The sequence below is a fragment of the Chiloscyllium punctatum genome, chromosome 49 (assembly GCF_047496795.1).
Source record: "Chiloscyllium punctatum isolate Juve2018m chromosome 49, sChiPun1.3, whole genome shotgun sequence".
Classification (NCBI taxonomy): Eukaryota; Metazoa; Chordata; class Chondrichthyes; order Orectolobiformes; family Hemiscylliidae; genus Chiloscyllium; species Chiloscyllium punctatum.
In genome coordinates this window covers 52,396,615-52,419,137 of record NC_092787.1, presented here as the reverse complement: position 1 = coordinate 52,419,137, position 22,523 = coordinate 52,396,615, and the positions used below count along the sequence as shown (strand labels likewise).

At 45.6% G+C, this 22,523-nt stretch overlaps 1 protein-coding gene across 1 annotated transcript; it reads left to right on the top strand.

The window, feature by feature from the left end:
• The first annotated feature begins 426 nt into the window (after positions 1-426).
• LOC140469695 (uncharacterized) lies at positions 427-7,582 on the top strand. The gene is made up of 2 exons (XM_072566450.1): positions 427-555; positions 6,002-7,582. The coding sequence occupies exon 2, from the start codon at positions 6,410-6,412 to the stop codon at positions 7,376-7,378; it is 969 nt and encodes a 322-aa protein (XP_072422551.1). The 5' UTR covers positions 427-555; positions 6,002-6,409; the 3' UTR covers positions 7,379-7,582.
• The last annotated feature ends 14,941 nt before the right edge of the window (positions 7,583-22,523 follow it).

Sequence of the window (22,523 nt, the reverse complement as noted above, 5' to 3'; positions counted from 1 at the left end):
TTGTAATTGTACCAGCTACCACCACTTTCTCTGGCAGCTCATTCCAAACACACACCATCCTCTGTGTGAAAAGTTGCTCCTTAGGTCCCTCATAAATCTTTCCTCTCTAACCCTATACCAATGCCTTCTAGTTCTGGATTTGCCCCCACTACCCTAAGGAAAAGGCATAAAAACGTTCAGCATCCAGACAGAATGCAAAAGAAATAAAGTGTTGAGGCACAAGGGGAAAAAAAAATTTGCGACTCTACCCTCTTTTTCTCCTATTGACATTTGGACACTTAAAAACTGTCAGCAACAGCGCCATCGCCACTGCGCATGCTTGGTGGTGTCAGTAAGGCACGACGCATGTTTATCGGTGTCAGCAAATCACTGCGCATACTCCTCGCAGAAAAGGCGCGCGACCTACTTTTGATGAACCAATAGAAGGCCAGGAGGACCGGAAGAAGACTGGTCCTCCTGTCAATCAGAGCCCTTCCATTGTCTGAACGCGGAAGCTGGACCATGAGCCCTGGAACGAAGAGCGAGCCTCACCCGGGAGTGCAACCTCCTTCCACTGTGAGGACTGAACCCTCTTTTTCCATTTATTTTTCATTCTGGGGTCAAGGGGCGTGGGTTTCCTCCAGGTGCTCCAATGTCCTCCCAGAATCCAAAGACGGGGTGGTTAGGTGAATTGGCCATGCGAAATTGCACATAGTAGTCAGGGGTGAAGAGGTGAGGTGCATTAGTCAGGGGTAAATGCAGAGTAATAGAGTGGGGCAATGGGTCTGAGTGGATTGCTGTTCGGAGGGTTGGTGTGGACGTGTTGGGACAAAGGGCCTCTTTCCACACTATTCTATAGATTGTTGACTTGTAGCAACTGGAAGGAAAGGAGGGGACAGACTCTGGAAATGTTGGTCCAGATCTGTGTCTCAATTGGCAAAGTAGACAGGCAGGAGGCTGGAAGAACACAGCAAGAAAGGCAGCATCAGGAGTTGGAGAAGTCAATGTATTGGGTGGAAGCCTTCTTCAGGACTGGATGTAGGTGTAGGGGGAGGCTGCAGAACAAGGGGATGCTGAAGTGAGGATAGGTAAAGACAGGGAGAGGGCATGACCTGGTTGGTCAATGGGAGGAATGAATCTTGTTGGTAGCAGGGAAGAGTGGAAGGGAGGGGGGAGGGGCTGGGAATGGAGTTTGGGGATAGGAAGGGTGCTTTTTTGAAATTTGGGGAACTTAATGTTGAGTCCTCTGGGCTGTAGGCTGCCCAGGCAGAAGATGAGGTGTTGTTCCTCCAATTTGCGGTTTGGTTCATTGTGGCAATGGAGGAGGCCAAAGATGGTCATGTCAGAAAGGGAGTGGGAAGGGGAATTAAAATGGGTGGTGACTGGCAGGTCTAATCGGCCTCTGCGGACCATTTCCCCAAGTTTACGCTTGGTCTCCCCGATGTAGAGAAGACCACAATTGGCAAACACTTGGCAAATACAGTACCACAGTGTGAAGTTGTAGCCTTTGCTGTGGGAGAATAAAAAGCAGAAGGGATGTTTATTGTTTAAATGGTGATATATTGGGATGCGGAGAAAGTGAGAACTGCACATCCTGGAGATCAGGGTTGAAAATTGTGGCATTGGAAAAGCACAGCAGGTCAGGCAACATCCAAGGAGCCGGAGAGTGGACGTTTCAAGCACGAGCCCTTCATCAGGAATGATGTGTGGATATACAAAGTGGCCTCGGTGTCCTTCTGCGCCAGTCAGTGCCAGTTGTCAGACAGGTGCAGCAAGCAATTAGCAAGAGGAATTGAGGTCAGAAGTGGGGATGTCTCCCTGCAGTTAGGGGGTCATTGAATATATTCAAGGCTGAGTTCACCTGATTTTTGAACAACAAAGAAGTGGATGTTTATGGGTGGAGATAAGTAAAATGATTTTAAGACCAGTACAGAACAGTTGCAGAGTCATACAGCACAGACACAGACCCTTCAGTCCGACTAGTCCATGCTGACTATATTCACAAACTAAACTAGTCCCACCTGCCTGTGTTAGGCCCATCTTTCCTCCGAACCATTCCGATTCATCTACTTGTCCAAATGTCTTTTAAACGTTCTGACTGTTTACCACCATTTCTTCTGGACCTTCATTCTACACAAACCACTCTATGTAAAAAAAAAAGGTGCCCCTTATGCTTTTTTAAAATCTTTCTCCTATCACTTTCAAATTTGCTGCCTTGCTGCGTAATCTTGAAACCCCTACCTGAGGGAAAGGATTTCCAGCGGTCACCTCATCTATGCCTCTCATGACTTTATAAACCTTTGTGAGGTCACCTCCCAACCTCCAGTGTTCCAGTCAAAAGGTCCTGGCCTATCCGCCTAGATGTAGGTAGATCCATATCCAGTTATGGTCTGTTCAATGCCAGTGCAGACTTGAAAGACGAAATGGCCTACTCCTGCTTCCAATTCTCACGCTCTGTGTCCTGGACAGCAAGAGACCATCAGACATAGGAGCAGAAATTAGGCCATTCAGCCCCATCAGGTTTGATTCGCCAATCAATCATGGCTGATAGTGTCGTGGAGAAAATGTAGAGAATCACCAGGCGATGCAGGGAGTTCTTCAAGAAGTAGCTCTTTTATTTGCAAACAAAAAACCGTGACACTGAGAAAGTAGATTCTCGAATGCCCACGAACCTCGGTCTGTGGTTTCCTTAATTTTTTTTTTAGTCATGTTTCTGTTAGCTTATCAGCATGTTCAACTATATTAATCAAAGTACCTCACTCTAGCTACACAATAAACCAGTGATGTTAGTTCCCATTATCTCTTTAGTTGTGCATTCTACTTAATGTTATTCTAATGTCACAGTTAGATATTTAATATCACCTCTGCGACAGTGATCTTCTGTTCCAGATTAACCCGTCATGATTAGATATTTAGCTATTCCATCTATTACAATAGTCTCCTGTCTCGAGCTGATTCTACTAACTATTAATTTGATATTTAATGTCATGTCCCAAATATTTATGGTCCCAATCTTGACAATGACACTTAACAGGAAAACTAGCTCTACTAACTGTTATCTCATCTCGCCATAGTGACCTTTCAGCCTTAGTCTTATTCTGCTAATTGGTGTAAGGGCATTCCACTATTCTTATCCCATCCTGCCTTCCACAGACCACAGATCGCCAGTGGTCTTCATGCTTTAACCCTTCCCATACTTTCATGCGCTTTATTTTCCATAATAGGTTTCTCAACCTCATTCTTCTACTCGTAACTCTCCATTGCCTTGATACTCAAGTCTCCATCTCCATCTTAAATATCCTCAGTGACCTGGCCTCCCCAGCCTTTTGTGGCAGTGAATTCCATAGATTCACCACTCTCTGGCTGAAGAAGTTTCTCCTTACCTCCATTCTGGAAGGTCTTCCCTTTTACTCTCAGGCTATGCCCATTGGTTCTGGTCTCTCCATCCAATGGAAACATCTTCCCAATGTCCACTTTGTCCAGGCTGTTCAGTATTCTTTATGTTTAAATTAGATACCCCTCTGCATGTGGGCCTGTTAACCAGCATGAACCAGATCCTTCAGGATGAGGTATAGTAGGGATTAGGTTCAGCAAACTGAGAATGGAGGGAGAGAATGTGGGATGGAGATTTTCAACTTCTGGGGAATAAGAGAGGAAAAAGTTCACTATAAATTAGAATTGATTGGGTGGGCTGATGAGTCAAGGATGGCAGATGGTGTTTAATTTAGAGAAATGTGTGATTTGCATTTTGGTCAAGCAATCCAGGCAGGACTGACACAGTTAAGGGGAGTGTTGGAGAACAAAGAGACCTTGGAGTGCAGGTTCATTGTTCCTTGAAAGTGGAGTCACAGGTAGACACAATAGTGAAGAAGACATTTGGCGTGCTTTCCTTTATAGGTCAGAGCATTGAGTATAGGAGTTGGGAGGTCAGGCTGCGGCTGTATAGGACATTGGTTAGGCCATGTTTGGAAGACTGCATTCGTTCCTGCTCTTCCTGTTTATAAGAAAGATATTGTGAAGCTTTGAAAGGGCTTGGAAAAAATTTACAAGGCTGTTGTCCGAGTTGGAGGGCTTGAGCTACAGGGACAGGCTGAATGGGCTGGGGATTCCAGGATTCTTATACTGTCCCACTTGAGGAACACTCTCTCCCCTCTACCAACCACTAGCTCCCAGCCACAATCCACGACAACACCCACATCAACAGAAGCAAGGCATAGGTTCTCAAACAGACACTGATATATACAGGATGGAAACAGACATTCTCTCTCCCCCCCATATGTGCATACACAGGTCACGGGGGTGAATGTGTATTTGCAGAATTATATTTGCATAGCTGAGCTGAGATGTGCCTTCTTGATATCAACTTTAAGTTATCTTGAGAAGATGCCTTAAAGGAAGTTCTGGGATTTACACAGTAATGATACCTGCAACCCATTCGCAGAGATGAAAGGCTGAGCAATCCAGGTTCAATCAGTATATCATCTCAGTGGCAGGACAGTATAATGCTTTTCCATTGACAAAAGTCAGTGCCTCCAAACAAACCTGTTGGACTATAACCTGGTGCTGTGACTGTTAACTTTGGCCAGGTTAGCAGGTATTTTGCTATGCAAAATTACCCAGAATGCCCAGGGATGTGCAGGTAAGGGTAGATTGATTGGGGGGGGGGGTAGTTAAATGTAGAGCAATAGGGGTAGGGGAATGGGCGTGGATAGGTTACTCTTCGGAGGGTTCGTGTGGACTCGTTGGGCCGAGTGGCCTGCTTCCACACTGTGGGGATTCTCTGAAGGAAAGGGATTTCTGCAAACAATGCAAGGCAGTGCGAGCCAGCCATTAGCAGATGCAGCATGGGGTCCCCGCTGCTGGCCAAGCCCCGCATCTCGCCCGCCCCTTTCTCTCACCCCGTCTCCCATACCCTCCCCCACCCCCAAACCCATTCATGGTGTCACAATGTGGAAATGGCCCTGTCAGTTTGAGTGAAACTCTCTCTCCCTCTGGGCAACTCTTCATCCTGGTAGGGAGAGAGGAGTGGTGGGGGAAATCTTGTAGCAACTGGAGTGAATCCAGGGAGGAACAGACTCTGCAAACTCATGTATCCCTCTTAATTACCTGGGACGGAAGGATGGGGTGGGGCTGTTTTCCGCATCTTGCCAGAGTCTGACGGGTGACATTATAGACTTTTACAAAATCATGAGGGGCATGGATAGGGCAATAGGTTTAGGGTGAGAGTGGGAGGAGATGTAAAAGAGACATCGGGGCAACTTTTTCACGGCGAGGTTGGTGTGTGTATGGAATGAGCTGCCAGAGGAAGTGGTCGATGCTGGTACAATTACAACATTTAAAAGGCATCTGGATGGGCGTATGAATACAAAGGGTTCAGACGGGTTGGGGCTAAGCGATGGCAAATATGACTAGATTAATTTAAGATATCTGGTCGGCAGGGACGAGATGGATCAAAGGGTTAGTTTCCGAGCTGAAATACTCTAAATCGTCTTCGATGAAAGCAGATGTTTGGTTGTGAAGACTGGACTTTCAGAGCAGCTTTCAACAATGTTTTGCCCTTATTGGAAGCAGAAGAATTTGACTGAAGTGTGTCGGTGTTAATGCCTTGATTTTTCATTTTGCTCCCCCCTTCCTGAGGGCGTTAACCATTTCTATTGTTTTGTATGAAGCTGCGTTGCCGGCTCACAATGAAATGGCTTCCTAAAATCAGAACTGCTTGTTCTCAGCAGTGTTCCAATGTTGTGAAAGATATTAACTTTCAGGTAGAGTTATCCAAAATTCAGAGAGATGTCAGTCTTAACATTTTTGCTTTTCTGCCCCAGTAAGATCCTGAATCAGCACCTTCAGGAGAATTAGTTAGAGCGGAGTGAGAACAGAGGCAGAGAGAGCGTAGGATGCTGCTTTCAGTTTTGTGGAATAATAAAAGAAAAGAATATTCTTTCATAATAAAAAAAGTAGAATTGCTTGTTATGAATATCTACCCTGCACTGACAGTGATGACTTCCGTAATCTCGTTTTGCAGAGTATTTGAAGATCTCAAGACAGAAGTTTCAAAATGAATAGATGAAGGCCTTATGCCTGAAACATTGATTCTCCTGCTCCTTGGATGCTGCCTGACCCTCTGTGTTTTTCCAGCATCGTACATTTTGACGTTGACTCTCCAGCATCTGCAGTCCTCACTTTGACAACAATGTCTGACAGTCGCTCAATTCATCAGGGCAGCAACAATTTTCAACTATGATTCTGTGAGAAGGAGCAAAGCGTTTTGGTTCCTGTTTGAGTACATTTTCTGCATCAGTGGGACTGGATGAGAGATCCCTCTGTTGCAGCGCACTGAGTGTGGAGTGTGTAACAGCTATACGCCCTAGACAGAGGAATTCACGGCAGGGAGGGGCTGGACACGTGTTTGTATGCAGCTGAAGCTTAGGCCATGGAGAAACCTGAGGAACTCAGTCCTGTGGAGAAACCTTGGAAGTGTGGCAACTGTGGGAAAGGCTTTCGTGCCCCATCTGCCCTGGAGACTCATCAGCGCAGCCACACTGGGGAGAGACCGTTCTCCTGCCCTGTCTGTGGGAGGGCCTTCAGCGATTACTCTAACCTGGTGACCCACCAGCGCATCCACGCTGGGGAGAAGCCGTTCTCCTGCCCCAAATGCGGGAAGGCCTTCAGCAATTCCTCCGCCCTGCTCACCCACCAGCAGATCCACATGGAGGAGAAGCCCTTCAGCTGCCCAGAGTGTGGGAAGGCCTTCAGCAGTTCCCCCAACCTGCTGAGGCACCAACGGGTCCACAGAGGCGAGAGGCCCTTCAGCTGCCCTGAGTGTGGCAAGAGCTTTACCCAGGCCTCCACCCTGCTGACCCACCGGCGGATCCACACCGGGGAGAGGCCCTTCAGCTGCCCTGAGTGCGGGAAGGCTTTCAGTGATTCCTCCAACCTGCTGACCCACCGGCAGGTCCACACGAGGGAGAGGCCCTTCAGCTGCCCCGAGTGCAGGAAGGCCTTCAGCAAGTCCTCTGACCTACTCAAGCATGAGCGGATCCACACGGGGGAGAAGCCCTTCAGTTGCCCCGATTGTGGGAAGGCCTTCAGCAATTCCTCCCACCTGCAGACCCACCAGCGGGTCCACACCGGGGAGAGGCCGTTCTCCTGCCCCGAGTGCGGGAAGACCTTCAGCAATTCCTCCAACCGGCTGAAGCACCAGCGGGTCCACACGGGGGAGAGGCCCTTCAGCTGCCCCGAGTGCGGGAAGACCTTCAGCGATTCCTCCGACCTGCTGAAGCACCAGCGGGTCCACACCGAGGAGAGGCCATTCACCTGCTCTCAGTGCGGGAAGGGCTTCACCCGCTCCTCCCACCTCCGGCGGCACCAGCAAGTTCATGTGCCACTCCAAGGGGATTGAAGGAGCGACGGCTGAGTGCCATTATTGACTGGAGTATCAACCCAGTTCCGGGGACTCAGGTTTGAATCCCGCTGTGGCAGATGGTGGGATACAGGGTATGGGTTGAAACTGGTAGGTGGGGCAATACTTCCTCTGGGTTACAGTGGATCCAATTACAAAGAGACGTCTTGGTACTGAGCAATAGTAAAGAAAATGAGGTGGGGGTGGGGTGGGGGGGGTTGGTGCGTTTGTGCTTTGACCTTGAGCTGTTTCAAAAGCAGCTACATTTTCTACACCTTTTTGCTGGGGTGATCTGAAGCTGTAACAAAGTTGGGTCACGATAAAGTTTATCTGAACTTACCACTGGGCTCAGACTCTCATTGAAAGCTTTGAGCTCAAAGAGGTTTTTGTTTTAAAGCTGCTCATTTCTCTCAGCATACTGCACTAAGTTTCTAATTTCTGTATCAGAAGGAGCAGTGAATGCGTAGCCAGTATCGTTAGAAACTGTAAATTTTTCAGCAGTGCAGAGTGCGTCGTTTCATCAGCATTGTCAAGTTTACTGGCAGCACAGGGAGGTGTGGGCTGTGTTCACTCGGAACGATGTGAAAGTGCCGGTATTGGACTAGGGTGGATAAAATTAAAAATCTCGCAACACCAGGTTATAGTCCAACAGGCTTGCCCAGAAGCACTAGCCTTCAGAGCACCACTCCCCCACCAGGGAGCCGCAGAGCAGATTTCATTGCAAAAGATCAGTGTCATGCAACTGATAGGATACATTGAACAAACCGAGATTGCTGTTAAGTCTTTCATCTTTTAGAATGGGCTGCAGGTTTTGGTTCATTAATGTGTAAATCCCAGAACCACCCCCAATTCATGTTCTCAAGATGACTTAAGGTTTTATATATTTAAAAAAAGGGACATCTCCGCTCAGACAATGCATTAAAGGTGTGAGGTTCAAGTCTCTCGGTATCCTAATCTTGAATCAGACTGGTTCTATTTCCGAAGGAGGAACATATAAAATATTACTTGGATTGACTACCTGCAGACTGTGCAATGTGCACTGTGAGCAAAATTGAATATTATATGCAAATATAATTCTGCCAATATAAGTTTACCCCATAGTGATGTGTGTGCGTGCATGAGAGTGCGCATAAGAGTGTGTGCATGTTTGGTAAAGTGTGAGTTTGATGGGGTATGTGATTTTTTTGTGTGTGTGTGTGTGCGCGCACGCGTGCAAGAGAGGTATGTAGCTCTTTGAAAGTTGCATTGCAACCTGGTTGAAAGTTGGTTAAGAAGCTTGCCTTCATTGTTCACACAATTGACTACAGGAATTGGGACATCTTTTTGAGGTTGTCCAGGAGTACTGAGTACAGTTCTGGTGCCCTGTAATAGGAAGAATACTATTAAAGGGGGTTTGGAAAAGATTTACCTGGACGTTGCCAGGTCTGTGGGGTTTGAGTTATAAAGAGGCTGGGACTTTTTTTTTTCACTGGAGCACAGGAGGTTGAAGGATGACCTCATTGAGATTTATAAAATCACGAGGGATGGAGGTAAGGTGAATAGCAAAGCACTCTCCCTTAGCGTAGGGGAGCTCAAAACTAGATGGCAAATTTCTTTAAGGTGAGAGGACAGCGATTTAAAAGGAACCTGAGGGGCAACGTTTTGACAGAGGATGGTTTGTGTGTAGAATGAACTTGTTGAGGAAGTGGTAGATTCAGGTACAGTTACAATGTTTAAATTACATTTGGATGGGGCTAGGTTAGTTTGGGAATCCATCAAGTCCACGTTGGCCCTCCGACAAGCATCCCATCCATACCTCCACCCCCTTACTCCGTATTTCCCATGGCTAATCCACCCTAACCTGCACATCCCTGGATACTGTGGTTGGAAAGTGGGAATTTGTTGCATTGTGGGGATGAAGCACTACTCTATCCAGTCATTTCTGCTGATGGATGAGACCAGGCCTCAAGATTAGGGGGGAGTAGATTTAGGACAGAGATGAGGAGGAACTGCTTTTCCCAGAGAATAGTGAATCTATGGAATTCTCTGCCCAAGGAAGCAGTACAGGCAGCTTCATTAAGTATATAACAGGGGAATATATTACGGGGAACAAAGAAATGGCAGAAGAATTGAATTGGTACTTCAGATCTGTGTTCATTGGGGGGGACACAAGCAATCTCACTGAGATAACAGTGGCTGAAGGACCTGAACTTAAGGGAATTTATATTTGCCAGGAATTGGTGTTGGAGAGACTATTAGGTCTGAAGGTTGATAAGTCCCCAGGGCCTGATGGTCTACATCCCAGGGTACTGAAGGAGGTGGCCCGAGAAATCGTGGATGCGTTGGTGATTATTTTCCAGAGTTCGATTAGATTCTGGATCAGTTCCTGCAGATTGGAGGGTGGCTAATGTACCACTTTTTAAGAAAGGTGGGAGAGAGAAAACACAGTAAATTATAGACCATTTAGTCTGACCTCAGTGGTGGGAAAGATGCTGGAGTCTATTATAAAGGATGGAATTATGACACGTCTGGATAGTAGTAACATGATAGGTCAGAGTCAGCATGGATTTATGAAGGAGAAATCATGCTTGACTAATCTTCTGGAATTTTGTGAGGATGTAACTCTGAAGGTAGACGAGGGAGATCCAGTAGATGTAGTGTACCTGGACTTTCAGAAAGCTTTTGATAAGGTCCCACATAGGAGGTTAGTGAGCAAAGTTAGGGCGCTTGGTATTGGGGGCAAAGTACTAACTTGGATTGAAAGTTGGTTGACTGATAGGAAACAAAGAGTAGTGATAAACGGCTCCATTTCGGAATGGCAGGCAGTGACCAGTGGGGTACCACAGGGATCAGTACTGGGACCGCAGCTTTTTACAATATATGTTAATGATGTACGAGATGGTATTAGCAATAACATTAGCAAATTTGCTGATGATACTAAGCTGGGTGGCAGGGTGAAATGTGAGGAGGATGTTAGGAGATTACAGGGTGACATGGACAAGTTAGGTGAGTGGTCAGATGCATGGCAGATGCAGTTTAATGTGGATAAATGTATGGTTATCAATTTTGGTGGCAAGAACAGGAAGGCAGATTACTACCTAAATGGAATCAATTTAGGTAAAGGGGCAGTACAGAGAGATCTGGGTGTTCTTGTACACCAGTCAATGGAGGTAAGCATACAGGTACAGCAGGTAGTGAAGAAGGCTAACAGCATGCTGACCTTCATAACAAGAGGGATTGAGTATAGAAGCAAAGAGGTTCTTCTGCAGCTGTACAGGGCCCTGGTGAGACCACACCTGGAGTACTGTGTGCAGTTCTGGTCTCCAAATTTGAGGAAAGACATTCTGGCTATTGAGGGAGTGCAGCATAGGTTCACGAGGTCAATTCCTGGAATGGCGGGATTACCTTACACTGAAAGACTGGAGCGACTGGGCTTGTATACCCTTGAGTTTAGAAGACTGAGAGGGGATCTGATTGAGACATATAAGATTATTAAAGGATTGGACACTCTGGAGGCAAGAAACATGTTTCCGATGATGGGTGAGTGCCGAACCAGAGGATACAGCTTAAAAATACAGGGTAGACCATTTAGGACAGAGATGAGGAGAAACTTCTTCATCCAGAGAGTGGTGGCTGTGTGGAATGCTCTGCCCCAGAGGGCAGTGGAGGCCCAGTCTCTGGATTCATTTAAGAAAGAGTTGGATCGAGCTCTCAAGGGTTCTGGGGATAAGGCAGGAATAGGATACTGATTAAGGATGATTTGCCATGATCATATTGAATGGTGGTGCAGGCTCGAAGGGCAGAATGGCCTACTCCTGCACCTATTGTCTATTATCATATTGAAGACACAGTTGGATGGGTTTTTGCACGGTCGGGGAATTGAGCGTAGTTGGCAGAATGCAGGGAGGATAGTTCACCCATGATCTTAATGATTGGTGCAGTGGGCTTGATGGCCCAAATGGCCTGTTCCTGCTTCTATTACTATGAAACTATAACCCTGCGTTTCCCATGGCTAATCTACCTAACCTGCATATCCCTGGACACAATGGGTAGTTCAGCATGGCGAATGCAACCTAACCTGCACCTGCGTGAATGCTGTGGGTAATTTAGCATGATCAATCCACTCTAACCTGGACAAAGTTAAATATCACACAACACTAGGTTATATTACAACAGGTTTATTTGGAAGCACCCACTTTCAGAGTGCTGCTCCATCATCAAGTGGTTGTGGAGTATAAGATCATATGGCACAGAATTTATAGAAAAATATTAGTGTACTGCCACTGAAATGATATATTGAACAAAACTGGATTGTTAAGTGTTTCATCTTTTGGAATAGGTTGTAGGTATCATTCATATGTAAACCTCGCGGTAACATGAGGCTTTATAATAAAAGGTGACGTCTCAGCTCCGACAATGCAATAAAGGTGTGAGGTCAGAGTCTGTCTGTATTCCAGTCTTGAATCAGACTGGTTCTATTTCCAGCGTAGGAATTTATAAAATACTACATGTTCTCACTGCCTGTAGGTTGTGCATTTTTTTTGAGAAAAGTAGAATGTATCTGAAAATATAATTCTGCAAATAAAAATTCACCCCTATGGATCTGAACATGTGTACACGTGTGCGAGAGAGAAAACATCCACCCCCATGCCCTATATCTCCGTCCACAGAATACCTCTGACAACAGATGGCCTACCTCTGCTGGTGTAAACATTGTTGTAAATCACAGCTGGGGACCAAGAGCGAGATGTAAGGGAGAGAGAGCTCCCCAGGTAGGGTGCCCTTAGAATCCTGGGAGACCCTGATTTCTGGTTTATTTGCCAATGCACAAACATTAAGTGCGAGCATTATTTATTTTTAGTTTTGTTTCATTTTTCTTGTTTGATTCCCTGCTATGACTACCCTCTGTGTCAGGTTGGTTGACAGGCTGGGAGATAGGTTGGGTCTTGATTGAATGTTTTATTGTTCCGGAAGATAATAGACAATAGGTGCAGGAGTAGGCCATTCTGCCCTTTGAGCCAGCACCGCCATTCATTATGATCATGGCTGATCATCCTCAATCTGTATCCTGTTCCTGCTTTAACCCCATAACCCTTGATTCGGCTATCCTTCAGAGCTCTATCCATCTCTTTCTTGAAAGTATCCAGAGACTTGGCCTCCACTGCCTTCTGGGGAAGAGCATTCCATATATCCACCACACTCTGGGTGAAGAAGTTTCTCCTTGACTCTGTTCTAAATGGCCTACCCCTTATTTCTAAACCTGTGTCCTCTGGGTCTGGACTCTCCCATCAGCGGAAACATGCTTCCTGCCTCCAGGGTGTCCAATCCTTTAATAATCTTCTACGTCTCAATCAGATCCCCTTCATCCTTCTAAACTCGAGTGTATACAAGCCAGTCGCTCCAATTGTTCAACACATGATAGTCCCGCCATTCCAGGAATTGACCTCGTGAACCTACATTGCACTCTCTCAATAGCCAGAATATCCTTCCTCAAAACTGCACACAATCCTCCAGGTATGGTCTCACCAGGGCCCTGTACAGCTGCAGAAGGACCTTGTTGCTTCTATACTCAATTCCTCTTCTTATGAAGGCCAATGTGCCATTAGCTTTCTTCACTGCCTGCTGTACCTGCATGCTTGCTTTTATTGATTGATGTGCAAGAACACCTAGATCTCACTGTACTTCCCTTTTACCCAACGACTCCATTTAGATAGTAATCTGCCTTCGTGTTTTTGCCACTAAAGTGGATAAACACACACACTTGTCCACATTAAGCTGCATCTGCCATGCATCCGTCCACTCACCTAGCCTGTCCAGGTCACCCTGTATTCTCATAATATCCTCCTCACATTTCACCCTGCCACCCAGCTTTGTGTCATCAGCAAATTTGCTAATATTACTTTTAATACCTTCATCTATATCATTAATGTATATTGTAAACAGCTGTGGTCCAAGCTCTAAACCTTGTGGTATACCACTGGTGGTCACCTGCCATTCCGAAAGGGACCCGTTTATCACTACTCTTTGCTTCCTGTCAGCCAGCCAATTTCCATTCCATGTCAGTATTTTGCCCCCAATACCACATGCCCTAATTTTGTTCACTAACCTCCTACATGGAACTTTATCAAAGGCTTTCTGAAAGTCCAAGTACACTACATCTACTGGCTCTCCCTTGTCCAAATTCATAGTCACATCCTCAAAACATACCAGAAGATTAGTCGAGCACAATTTCCCCTTCGTAAATCCGTGCTGACTCTGACCTATCCTGTTACTGCTATCCAAGCGAGTCATAATTTCATCTTTTATAATTGACTTTCCCACCACTGACATCAGGCTAACCAGTCTATAATTCTCTGTTTTATCTCTCCCTCCTTTCTTGAAAAGGGAGACAACATTAGCCACCCTCCAATCTGCAGGAACTGATCCTGAATCTACAGAACATTGGAAAATGATTGTCAATGCGTCCACGATTTCTAGAGCCACCTCCTTAAGTACCCTGGGATGCAGACCATTAGGTCCCAGGGTCTTATCAGCCTTCAGACTTTACAGTCTATCCATCACCATTTCCTGCCTAATATAAATTCCCTCCAATTCATCCATTACCCGAGGTCATACAGCCACTATTACATCTGGGAGATTGCTTGTGTCTTCCCCAGTGAAGATAGATCCAAAGTACTTATTTCAACTCTTCTGCCATTTCATTATTCCCCATAATAAATTCACCTGTTTCTGTCTTCAAGGGCCCAATTTTAGTCGTAACCATTTCTTTTCACATATCTAAAAATGCTTTTGCTATCCTTCTTTATATTTTTGGCCACTTTGCCTTCGTACCTCATTTTTTCACTGAGTATTGCTTTTTTAGTGATCCTCTGTTGCTCTTTAAGAGTTTCCCTGTCCTCTGGCTTCCTGCTCATCTTTGCTATATTATACTTCTCTTTTATCTTTATACAGTCCATAGCTTCCCTCGTCAGCCACGGCCGCCCCTGCGTCCCCTTAGGATCTTTCTTCCTCTTTGGAGTGAACTGATCCTGCACCTTCTGCATTATACCCAGAAATACCTGCCATTGTTGTTCCACTGCCATCCCTGCTAGGGTATTGCACCCGCATAGCCCCATAGTTCCCTTTGTTCAACTGCAATACTGATACTTCCGATGCTCCCTTCTCCCTCTCAAATTGCAGATTAAAACATATCATATTATGGTCACTATCTCCTCATGGCTCCTTTGCTTTGACACCCCTGATCAAATCCAGTTCTTTGCACAACACCAGATCCAGAATTGACTTCTCCCTGGTCGGCTCCAGTACAAGCTGTTCTAAGAATCCATCTTGGAGACACTCCACAAACTCTCTTTCTTGGGGTCCAGTACCATCCTGATTCTCCCAGTCCACCTGCATGTTGAAATCCCCCATAACAACTGTACTAATACCTTTGCGACAGGCCAATTTCAACTACTTTTCAATTTACGCCCTACATCCAGACTACTGTTTGGGAGCTTGTAGACAACTCCCATTAGGGTCTTTCTACCCTTAAAATTTCTCAGCTCTATCCATACTGACTCCATATCTCCTGATTCTATGGCCCCCCTCGCAAGGAACTGGATATCATTCCTCACCAACAGGGCCATCCCAGCCCCTCTCTCCATCAGTCTGTCCTTTCGATAAACGAATATTCAAGGCTATACATTCTATGTAAAAACAATGACTGCAGATGCTGGAAAGCAGCTTCTGGAGTAGAGTGATGCTGGAAAAGCACAGCAGTTCAGGCAGCATCCAAGGAGCAGAAAAATCGACGTTTCAGTCAAAAGCCCTTCATCAGGAATAGGGGCAGAGTGCCTGAACGGTGGAGAGAGAAATGAGAGGAGGGTGGGGGTGGGGAGAAAGTACCATAGAGCCCCTGTCCACTTGAAGCTATGTCTCAGTTATCCCCAGAATATCGTACCTGCCAATTTCCAACTGAACCTCAAGGTCATCCACCTTATTTCTTATGCTTCGTGCATTCATATATGATATTTTTAAAAAATTTGTTACTCCCCTCATCCTTCCTATCAATCTCTGTTTCACTTGACCATACTGTATGATCTCTTCTTGAGTTTTCTGCTCCGTTGATTCTGTTGTCTTTCTTAACTTTTCTTATTCGCATTTTCCCTTTAACTTCCTTCTTGAATTTCCAGTTTGTCTCCTCCCCACCAACTGCTTAGTTTAAACCCACCTGTGTTGCAGTGGCAAACCTGCCTGCCAGAATGCTGGTTCCCCCACCAATTAAGGTGCAACCTGTCCCTCTTGTATAATTCATCCTTACCGCAAAACATACCCCAGTGATCAAAGAATTTAAATCCTTGCTGTCTGCACCAGTTCCTCCGCCACACATTTAAGTCCATTATCTTCCTGTTCCTGCCCTCTCCAGCCCGAGGAACTGGAAGCAAACCGAAGATAATCACCCTGGAAGTCCTGCTTTTCAGCCTTCTTCCGAATTCTCTGAGGTCCTGCTGTAGAATGTCCCCCCTCTTCTTCCTGACATCATTTGTGCTGACAGGCAGCACCACCTCTGGCTCTTCACCTTCGTCCTTGAAGACTCTCTGCACTCTGTCGATGATGTCCTGGATTCTGGCACCAGGAAGGCAACACACCATCCTCAAATCCCGCCTGTTGCCTTTCAGTCCCCCTCACTATGGAGTGCCCTATTACCACGACTTTGCATGATGTCTGACTCCTTGGCTCTGCCTCCGTGCCAATTTTCGATTGGCAGACCTGTCTGTCTCTTGGACTGGTAGTGTCGTCTGTCTCAACAGTTTCCAAGAGAGTCAACCTGTTCACAAGATGTACTTTCTCTGGGGTCTCTTGTACTTGAATCATCTCTTCCTTCCTCATTATCATCTCCCTTCTCTCTTCTGGTATGCTCGGTGTGATGACCTCGCTGAAGGTCCTGTCCAGAAATTTCTCGTTCTCTCGGATAAGCCTGAGGTCATCTAGTTCTTTCTTCAGTGCTGCAACATGTTCCTTCAGAAGCTGAATGTGTACATACTTTCTGGGTAATCCAAGATGGAGGACAGGAAAGATTTCTGGCTGTAATACCTGCTTTGTTTTTGAGGTATTTTGGGTGTTAGAGGTGATGTCCTCAAATTATAGGAGCAGTAATTACTGTTTCATATGTTGGTTGCATTGTTTTGGAACATTCAGAGAAAAAAAGAGCAAAACAACAGCAGTTTTAAAAAGGGAGAGGTACAGACAAAGGAAACACATGGTGAGGTCAGTGTAGGAGATTAGTTTGGATTCCCTACAGTGTGGAAACAGGCCCTTTGGCCTAATAAGTCCACACCAAACCTCTGAAGAGCAACCCACCCAGATCTATTCTGCTACATTTACCCCTGACTAATGCACCTAACACTACGGGCAATTTAGCATGGCCAATTCACCTGACCTGCACATCTTTGGACTGTGGGAGGAAACCCACGCAGACATGAGAATGTGCAAACTCCACACAGACAGTTGCCTGAGGCAGGAATTGAATCCGGGTCCCTGGCGCTGTGAGGCAGCAGTGCTAACCACAGAGAAAGAAAGAAACAGACACAATAGTGTACCTGCACAGTTACTGCCTTTTCTGTTTGAATTCATGTATCGCTGGAGATCGGAGTGCGTCTGGCAACATTAAACAGTGAAATTCACAACTGATATTGGAGGAACTATTTGGACAGAGTTACATCACAGAAACAGATAAGTGAATAGTTTTAAGTATGGCCTACAGAAACTCTGCAGTAGTGAGTAGAGTTGGTTCTTTCTTGATAATATATTATTTGAGATATGTCACTTGATTAAACTTAAAATATCAGCCATAACTATTAATTTAACTTAGAGCAGTGTTTTGTAGAGGAATAAGACAGTGTTATTTTCTGGATCTATCGATTGTGAAGGAAGCAAAAATGGTCTTTAGTAGAGTGATATGCGCTTCTTGTCAGATGTGGGAGTTTAAGGAGAGTTTACAGGTTACTATGGATTATAACTGCAATAAATGCTGTTGGTTGCGAATCCTATCAGATTGAATGGATCGGTTGGAGAGACAATTAGGCGCAATAAGGAATTTGCAATAGCAATAGTATGTGATGGATGCCAGTTATAGGAAGGGGGAAAAGTCACAGATACAGTCACATAGATGGGCTAACTCCAGGAAGGGTAAGAGAGGTAGGCAGGTAGTGCAGGTGTCAGGGGAACGTAGCATGAACGGCCAAGTTTCTGCTATTGAGACTGGCTCTAATGCAATAAGGGGTATGTTGGGTACCTGGAGATCAATTGTGTTAGTGGACTCTGCAGTCTGAGGTACAGACAGACGTTTCTGTGGCCAGCAGCGAAAAATCAGAATGGTGTGTTGCTTCCATGGTGCCAGGATCAAGGATGTCTCAGAGAGGGTGCAGAATGTTGTCAAGGGTTTGAGCAGACAGCAGAAGGTCATTGTCTACATTGGAACCAGCAACATAGGAAGGGAAAAGGTTGAGACTCTGAAGGGAGATTACAGAGAGTTAGGAGGCATTTAAAAAGGAGCACTTCGAGAGTAGTAATATCTGGATTACACCGGGTGCTACGAGCTAGTAAGAGCAGGAATAGGAGGTTAGAGCAGATGAATGCACAGCTGAGGAGCTGGTGTATGGGAAAAGGATTCTCATTTTTGGATCATTGGTATCTTTTTTGGGTAGAAGTGACCTGTAAAAGAAGGACGATTGCACCTAAATTCAGGAATCCTGAAGAAGGGCTCATGCCCGAAACGTTGATTCTCCTGCTCCTTGGATGCTGCCTGACCTGCTGCGCTTTTCCAGCAACACATTTTCAGTTCTGATCTCCAGCATCCGCAGTCCTCACTTTCTCCTAATATACTGGCAGGGAGATTTCCTAAAGCTGCTCGGGAAGATTTAAATTAGGAAGGTGGGGGTGGGGGGGAGGGAGAGGTGGTGGTGGGGAGGGGGAGGGGGAGGGGGAGGGGGCCCTGGGAGATAGTGAGGAAAGAGATCAATCTGAGACTAGTACAGTTGAGAATAGAAGTGAATCAAAGGGTCAGGGCAGGCAGAGACAAGGTATGACTAATAAATTAAAGTGCATTTATTTCAGTGCAAGGGGCCTAACAGGGAAGGCAGATAAACTCAGGGCATGGTTAGGATCATGGGACTGGGATATCATAGCAATTACAGAAACATGGCTCAGGGATGGGCAGGACTGGCAGCTTAATGTTCCAGAATACAAATGCTACAGGAAGGACAGAAAGGGAGGCAAGAGAGGAGTGGGAGTGGCATTTTTGATAAGGGACAGCATTACAGCTGTACTTAGGGAGGATATTCCCGGAAATACATCCAGGGAAGTTATTTGGGTGGAACTGAGAAACAAGAAAGGGATGATCACCTTGTTGGGATTATATATGGGCCCCATAATGTCAGAGGGAAATTGAGAAACAAATTTGTAAGGAGATCTCAGCTATCTGTAAGAATAGTAGAGTGGTTATGGTAAGGGATTTTAACTTTCCAAACATCAACTGGGGCTGCCATAGTGTTAAGGGTTTAGATGGAGAGGAATTTGTTGAGTGTGTACAAGAAAAGTTTCTGATTCAGTATGTGGATGTACCTACTAGAGAAGGTGACCTACTCTTGGGAAATAAGGCAGGATAGGTGACTAAGGTGTCAATGAGGGAGCACTTTGGGGCCAGCGATCATAATTCTATTTAATTTAAAATAGATTAGATTAGATTACTTACAGTGTCGAAACAGGCCCTTCGGCCCAACAAGTCCACACCGCCCCGCCGAAGCGCAACCCACCCATACCCCTTACCTAACACTACGGGCAATTTAGCATGGCCAATTCACCTGATCTGCACATTTTTGGACTGTGGGAGGAAACCCACGCAGACACGGAGAGAATGTGCAAACTCCACACAGTCCGTCGCCTCAGGCGGGAATTGAACCTGGGTCTCTGGCGCTATGAGGCAGCAGTGCTAACCACTGTGCCACCGTGCCGCCCACAGTTATTGGAAAAGGATAGACCAGATCTAAAAGTTGAAGTTCTAAATTGGAGAAAGGTCAATTTGACAGTCTTAGGCAAGAACTTTCAAAAACTGATTGGAGGCAGATGTTCGCAGGTAAAGGGACAGCTAGAAAAGGGGAAGCCTTCAGAAATGAGATAACAACAATCCAGAGAAAGTATATTCCTTAGAAGAGTATAAAGGCAGTAGGAGTATACTTAAGGGAGAAATCAGGAGGGCAAAAAGGAGACATGAGATAGCTTTGGCAAATGGAGTTAAGGAGAATCCAAAGGTTTCTACAAATACATTAAGGACAAAAGAGTAACTAGGGAGAGAATAGGGCCCCTCAAAGATCAGCAAGGCAGCCTTTGTATGGAGCCACAGAAAATGGGGGAGATACCAAACGTGTATTTTACATCAGTATTTACTGTGGAAAAGGACATGGAAGATATAGAATGTAGGGAAATAGATGGTGAGATCTTGAAAAATGTCCATATTACAGAGGAAGAAGTGTGGATGTCTTGAAATACATAAAGGTGGACTAATCCCCAGGACCTGATCAGGTGTACCCAAGAACACTGTGGGAAGCTAGGGACGTGATTGCTGGGCCTCTTGCTGAGCTATTTGTATCATCGATAGTCACAGGTGAGGTGCCGGAAGACTGGAGGTTGGCTAACATGGTGCCACTGTTTAAGAAGAGTGGTAAGGACAAGCCAGGGAAGTATAGTCCAGTGAGCCGGATGTTTTTGTTGGGCAAGTTGTTGGAGGGAATCCTGAGGGACGGGATATACATGTATTTGGAAAGGCAAGGACTAATTAGGGATAGTCAATATGGCTTTGTGCATGGGAAATCATGTCTCACAAACTTGATTGAGTTTTTTGAAGAAGTAACAAAGAGGATTGATGAGGGCAGAGCAGTAGATGTGATCTATATGGACTTCAGTAAGGCGTTCAACAAGGTTCCCCATGGGAGACTGATTAGCAAGGTTAGATCTCACAGAATACAGGGAGAGCTAACCATTTGGATATAGAACTGGCTCAGAAGACTGAGGGTGGTGGTTGAGGGTTGTTTTTCAGACTGGAGGCCTGTGATCAGTGGAGAGCCACAAGGATCGGTGCTGCGTCCACTACTTTTTGTCATTCATATAAATGATTTGGATGTGAGCATGAGAGGCATAGTTAGTAAGTATACAGATGGCACCAAAATTGGAGGTGCAATAGACAGTGAAGATTACCTCAGATTACAACAGGATCTTGATCAGATGGGCCAGTGGGCTGAGAAGTGGCCGATGGAGTTTAATTCAGGTAAATGCGAAGTGCTGCATTTTGGTAAAGCAAATCTTAGCAAGACTTATACACTTAATAGTAAGGTTCTAGGGAGTGTTGCTGAACTAAGAGACCTTGGAGTGCAGGTTCATAGCTCCTTGAAAGTGGAGACACAGGTAGATAGGATAGTGAAGAAGGCGTTTGGTATGCTTTCCTTTTTTAGTCAGAATATAGCGTACAGAAGTTGGGAGGTCATGTTGCGACTGTACAGGACATTGGTTAGGCCACTGTTGGAATATTGCATGCAATTCTAGTCTCCTTCCTATCAGAAAGATGTTGTGAAACTTGAAAGGGTTCAGAAAAGATTTACAAGGATGTTGCCAGGATTGGAGGATTTGAGCTATAGGGAGAGGCTGAACAGGCTAGGGCTGTTTTCCCTGGAGTGTCGGGGGCTAAGGAGTGACATCATAGACATTTACAAAATTATGAGGGGCATGGATAGGGTAAATAGACAAAGTCTTTTTCTTGAGGTGGGGGAGTCAAGAACTAGAAGGCATAGGTTTAGAGTGAGAGGGGCAAGATATAAAAGAGACCTAAGGGGCAATGTTTTCACGTAGAGGGTGGTAAGTGTGTGGAATGAGCTGCCAGAGGAAGTGGTGGAGGGTAGTACAATTGCAACATTTAAGAGGCATTTGGATGGGTTATGAATAGGAAGAGTTTGGAGGGATAAACGCTGGGTTGGGATATCTGGTTGGCATGGACAGGTTCGACCGAAGGGTCTGTTTCTGTGCTGTATATCTCTGTGACTCTATGACACGTGTGTGTGTGTGTGTGTGTGTGCGCGCACTCACACGCATGAGACAGAGAGTGAGTATTTTAACCTGATGTTTAACTTTGTCCACCCCAGTCCAGCACTGGTTCCGCCACTTCATTCCAAATCCTGACAATTCTCTGAGTAAAGAACGTTTTTCCTCATCTCACTCCCAGCTCTCTTGCTGTCAGTCTTGAAAGTTTTACCCCTAGTTACTGACAGACCAACTAGTGGAAACAGAATATCCTTCTTTTTCCTGTCAAAATTGTTCATAATTTTGAACACCGCAATAAGGTCACCCCTTAACGTTCTCTGCTCCAAGGAGAATAAGCTCAATTTCTCTAATCTTTCTTTGCATCTAAAATTCCTCATTTTTGGTATCATTTTAGGAAATCTCTTTTGCACTCTCTCTAGGGCCTTAACATCCTTCCTTTAACAAGGGGCCCAAAACTGCACACCGTACTCCAATTGTGGTCTGACCCATGATTTGTAGAGGTGCAGCATCACTTCCTCGCTTTTATACTCTCTGCCTCTAATTATAAAACCAAGGATCTTATAAGAACCTTATAAAAATCTTACAAGGACGGGAAGGAGTTGGGTAGCCCATCCTCCCTTTGGCCAATTGAGACTTTAGAATGGTCAACTAATGACATTGGTATTGGAGGTGTCCATATCTACAGTCTTTTTGTGTTCTGATAGAACCCTCCTCCTGGGGAACTACGTGCTCAAATCAGATCTGTAACCCTGAAGGATAGCTTTCTCCCTCCATTAGAATACCTCCAACCCCCTTCCCTGCACCCTCCCCCTTCCCATCCCACCAACTCACTGTCCAGCCAAACCTGATCACTTCATTCCCCTTTCTAGGGCCAGTCAACCTCATCTCTGCAAACTCATGTCTTTAGTTTCAGGCCTGGCTCATCTTCAGTGGGGATTGCCTGTTGTCCCAGTCATTGCCACCATTCCTGATGGTGCAGCTAAGATTGGAGAACTTTGGAACATTTGGTTAGGTACCAGATCTTGGAAATAGATTTGGACAGAGGCAAAAGTCATGTCCCAATCCTATTTATGGTTTAACTGTTGCTGCAATGCAGCAG